Genomic DNA, 4,859 nt, shown 5'->3' on the forward strand with positions numbered 1-4,859 from the left:
CATGTATTGGTAGCATGGAATATTGCTACACCTTGGGTTTTGGCCAGGTACTAGTGACCTGAATTGGCCACCGTGAGAACGGGCTACTGGGCTTGATGGACCATTGGTCTTTAGTTCTTATGTTATTTCGTTAAGTGCCAATTTGAAGAAACAAAATTCTCAGTTTTGACATTGTTTCAGATCATTGATTGAACCATATCCAATCATTCTCTTCTTGGTTGGCCTGAGAACTTTTCAAAAACCCCTGGTAATTATGAGTGTGTCAAACCTTTGGACTGTATGCCAAACCGCTGGAACAAACATGATATTGGTGAGAAAAATCTGAGCAAACATATAGGCTAGAGAGTGTGTTGTCAAAACAAGCTTTTGTTTAATGTTTCATTTCAATTTATCATTAAAAACATGCCTACAGTGTATATTTAAGTCATTTACCTCCCCCCCCCCTTTTTTTTTTTTTTTTTTAATAAAACCATAGTGCAGTTTTTAGCACCGGCCATGGTAAAAGCTCTGATGCTCATAGGAATTCTATGAGCATCGGAGCTGTTATTGCTGTGGCTAGCGCTAAAAACCATGCTACGGTTTTGTAAAAGGGGGGAGGGTTAGTATTTATTAAACATTTGTCAATTTCAATGGTTTTAATTTTGTTCTCTGTTTTTAACAAATATGCTATGGACCATTAGAAATCAAGTTATGTGTTTTCTTTGCAGCTTTTCATATTTAGATTTTTTTACTTCCACATTATGTGCCTTTAGTAAAATTCTTTATTAAATATTGACCACTAGGATCAACTGTACCTAAAGATTTTAATGTGCATTGTAAAATGATGATGACCTCAGATGGTACTTGATTTACCAAGAGCTACTGAGTATAACTAGCTTCCAGGGAGCCTCAGCCTTCTGAACAACTGTAAATTAAATAGCCACGTGTTCAACTGATTTAATTAGTCTTTTGTCATGTATGACTCTGAAAGTGAGAATTCAGTTCATAAGTCTGATGTAGAGTGGCCTTTTTAATGCATTTCCATGAGAGTAAAACTCAACTCTGCTTACAAACAAACTTCCTAGTCTGTTATTAAAGCTAAAATTACTTGACAGGAATCAACACTTGGCATTTGACTTTCATTCGGTCTTTAAAAATTAACCTCGGGTCAAGAGAGATTATTCTGTTTGGCATTAGGGAAACCTTCTCAAGTCAAATGAAGCAGCAGTCATCAAAGGGTATGGTCCCTTTAAGACAGGACAAGAAAATGCAAAGATTTGCTTTTAAAACTTTCCTGAGGACTTCTGCTTCAAGACAAGGAAACACTCATACACCCTTGTGGAAGAACACTTCTAGCCATGACCTTTTTTGCCTTTTTTTTAATTATATAATAAAATTAATACATGCTGTGTGTCAGTGGGTAAAAATCTCGGAGTCATTTGAACCAGGCCTGTTACTTATTCAAAATATAAGTAACAATAAATGTTAGAAATAAAAAAACAGTTCCATTAATCCCCAAATATTGTAATACTACATAAATGATAATGGTATCTCAGGCACAGGTAAGCAACTTAAAACAGTCTTAGTGCAGGAGGAACAACCCGGCTATTAACACCAGTTTATCTTTGGTCATTTTGTAGCAACAAATAAACAGTTTCTATAATGCAGCATCTTGTGGTGATGAAAAGGGTTTTTTTTACAGTTTTTCTTATTCCTTTACATTTATGACACATGCAAAAGGGAATGTGCAGTATTTGAAATAAATAGCGCCCCTCCCCCTGCAATAAATGACTAAAGGAGTTTGATCCTGATTAAAAGTATGTGTGTGTAGGGGAGGGGGGTCATATAAAAATTACTTTGAGATACTTTATTTGTACAAAGCCCAAATTTGTTATAAAGAGGTTGCTTGTAAAAAGACACCACTGTTGATAAGGCCAATCAGGAAATGAGCAGCCACAGATATGCATAGTAGGTAGTATGTAAACACGTTGATTAAAGTCTTTGTTTCACCGCTTAATAATTCTTAGAGCAATAAAATAAAAGCAAACATACTGTATATGTACATAACTTCTCTTTCACCGACATACAAGCAAAAGTATACTGAAAGTTAAAGTTAGTGCAACAATTGTGCGGTCTTGGTCTGTCAAGTATATAATAGTAGCTAGCATATAGCTTCATCTTCTTTTGGGTTTTAAATACAGTACTGCTATATGTGACAGGTCTGATATTTGCTCTCTTTAGTTAGCAGCATTAGAAGGACTTTTGGGGTTGCCTTTGGAAAGAAAAGGGTTTTCCGAGGACTTGACTAACTTTTTATAATTCAGTCCTGATAGGGAAATTGGGAGGGTTCCTACACGCGAAGAATTAGGCAATATCCCCTCTCTTTCCCTTTTCTTCTGTTTCATCCTTCTGTTTTGGAACCAAATTTTCACTTGGGTATCATTAAGCTGAAGTGCGTTTGCGATCTCTATACGTCGCGATCGGGTTAGATATTTATTGAAATGAAACTCCTTCTCCAGTTCTGTCAGTTGTTTGGTGGTAAAATTTGTTCGCATGGTGCTGGAAGAGCTTAATATGCCATAGTCGGACAGTTTGTCTGAAAAAGAAAACGATCGTTAATGATCAACAGCTCTGGAAAAACGTATAACGTGTGATAATTCTTCTATAAAACACCTTATGGAGTAATCTCAGTCAGAAACCGTGCTTAAACGTTACTCTAACGCTAAAGACTTCCTTTTCTCTGATCATATTTATTACCGTAACAAAACATGTATCACGCAAAAGGATTATGCTGTATATAAACCACTCAGAGTAAATTCATGATGAGATGACAAGTGATCTCATCCATACACTGGCTTTCTCTAATAAGTAACTCGCTCTGATCTAGGTTTGGAAAGTTCAGCATTTAAATCTAAATACCAAGAACAGATATAAAACACCCTAAAATATAGAAATTTATAAAATGTCAATTTTCTGATGCATTATGACACTACCAGATCCGCCCACATACTCAAACTATCTTTTCCCTCATTTATTGAATTACCTGTAAACCGTGTGGAGCTCTATCTTTATGGAGATGTTGTGGTATACAAACTTAAGGTTCAGTTTAGTTTATTTTCTTGCCCAGGTAAGTTTGCTCTTGCTCCACTCATGCAGACGGCATCTTTTCTATTTTTACTTTCTGAGAGGTTAAACTTACTTTTTTTAGGCGGATTTCGTTTCACTTTCATCCAGTCGAAAGTGCTCGCTTTTGTCTGTGGTCCAGGTTCTGAAGATCTTTGCATGGGGTGGCTACTTAGGGAGGGCGAACATTTCTGAAAACTCCAGGGACAGAAGTCAGGTTGGCCTTTGTTACAAAGTTGGAAAGGCGCTTGCTCTCCAAAGGTGCTGTAATCAACATGACCGCTGAGAATAAAAGCTCCGTTTCCCGAAAAAACCGAGGCCGAATACTGTGCTTGCCCGCCGCTGTCCTCTTGGCTATTACTCCCGTATGAGAAATCGTGAGCGGAGTCAGGAGACAAGAAATTGTACTCAGCAGGTGAGCCTGGGTCACGAGGAGGGTCGAGGGCACGCGCAGGAAGCGGCGGTGCGGCTGAGTGATGATGATGATGCGAAGGAGCGTGCACACCTGCATAAGGGGTTTCTGGTCCCCTTCTAGGGCTGGACTGTAGGGAAACACTTCGCTGCTCTGCTCGACAACACTTATGAGAGAACGTCAAAACATCCCCGCAAGGAACGTACTCTAAGTAGGAATTCATGTCCAAAGGTTGCCTTTTTTCTGCAGCAAGGAGCAAATTACACTGAAGCCGCGCCGGACTAGTCAAAGCTAGCCCTCACCTGCTGGGATCCTTCGGTTTACTTCCATTGCTGAAGAAGTAAATACTGTATCGCCTAATAGAGCACAAGAGGCGTCACGTGCTATTTTCTGACCAATCAAAGCTTTGTATGTAAAACTCTGTGCTGGCTCTCCAGCCGTTGCAGAACTTGACCGGAGAAACTTTCCTAGGGAGGCGAAGGGGGAAGATCCGACACCGACCCTAAGGCCTCAGCCTATAACTATCATTACAAAAAAGCGCAAATTCACCTCCTGGGTGTCAGCAAGGTAAATAATAGGACTGACTGAGGAAGAGGGAAGCTGGTTGGTGCCTTCCGTACACCTTTGGGATCCCAGAGCTTTGAGTAAGGCTGGCTTGTGAGTTCAGCCTCCAATGCACAAAAGGGTTCTTGGCAGCTTTTACTTGCGGTAGCAGCCTCCCACAATCCTATGCAAATGCATTTCAAGGAGCTCCTTAGTATTGAAACGAGCACCCCTTGTAATGCACTGCGAGGAAAGTCCACCTTTTAGCCCGTGCAAACTTTTTCCCAGCAGGTTGGAGCTGTCAGTAGCATGAAGCTATGAGCATTCTACCTGAATTTTAAACATTCGCTTGAATTTTAAAGGCAGCTGCCATGTGTGTGTTTTATGTACATGTGTCCCCTCACCTAACAGCCAAGTCTAAAATCACCATGGAATACGGGCGCGCGCGCACACACAGACAGGCTCCCAAACTCACAATAGCAAAGAGACCTTTTTTTGACCTTGTTAGGAACTATGCTACTACTACTTATCATTTCTATAGTACTACCAGGCATATGCAGCGCTGTACACCAAAACATGGAAGAGACAGTCCCTGTTCAAAAGAGCTTACAATCTAGTTTGGCAATCAAGGCTCTACTAGAGCTGTGCCTACCACTCAACTCTTCTACAAAGGCACTAGGAGTATTCCTCCCCCTTTTACCACCGATCCTCAACACAAACATCATTGCATATAATTTGCATGCCATTTGTTTGAGAATTGCGCAGTAAAACTTGGTGTTTCACACCTGTTTGCAGTGTTCTA

The 4,859-nt window shown here is 40.0% G+C and overlaps 1 protein-coding gene across 1 annotated transcript; it reads right to left on the reverse strand.

Moving 5' to 3' along the window:
- Positions 1-326: 326 nt before the first annotated feature.
- Positions 327-3,764, reverse strand: HOXD1 (homeobox D1). Its single transcript, XM_033946030.1, has 2 exons — positions 3,179-3,764; positions 327-2,575 (listed from the first exon to the last, which is right to left on the reverse strand). Exons 1-2 carry the CDS (start codon positions 3,735-3,737, stop codon positions 2,217-2,219), a joined length of 918 nt encoding a protein of 305 aa, XP_033801921.1. The 5' UTR covers positions 3,738-3,764; the 3' UTR covers positions 327-2,216.
- Between the last annotated feature and the right edge of the window lie 1,095 nt (positions 3,765-4,859).

This window comes from Geotrypetes seraphini, chromosome 5 (assembly GCF_902459505.1).
Source record: "Geotrypetes seraphini chromosome 5, aGeoSer1.1, whole genome shotgun sequence".
Classification (NCBI taxonomy): Eukaryota; Metazoa; Chordata; class Amphibia; order Gymnophiona; family Dermophiidae; genus Geotrypetes; species Geotrypetes seraphini.

What these genes read in the sequence shown, in the direction of transcription:
- HOXD1 (XM_033946030.1), bottom strand. Translation starts at nt 3,737, where the DNA reads ATGAATTCCTACTTAGAGTACGTTCCTTGCGGGGATGTTTTGACGTTC. An exon ending in ACGAAATCCGCCTAAAAAAA is followed by an intron (nt 2,576 to 3,178) that starts GTAAGTTTAACC and finishes TTTCTTTTTCAG; the next exon opens with ACAAACTGTCCGACTATGGC.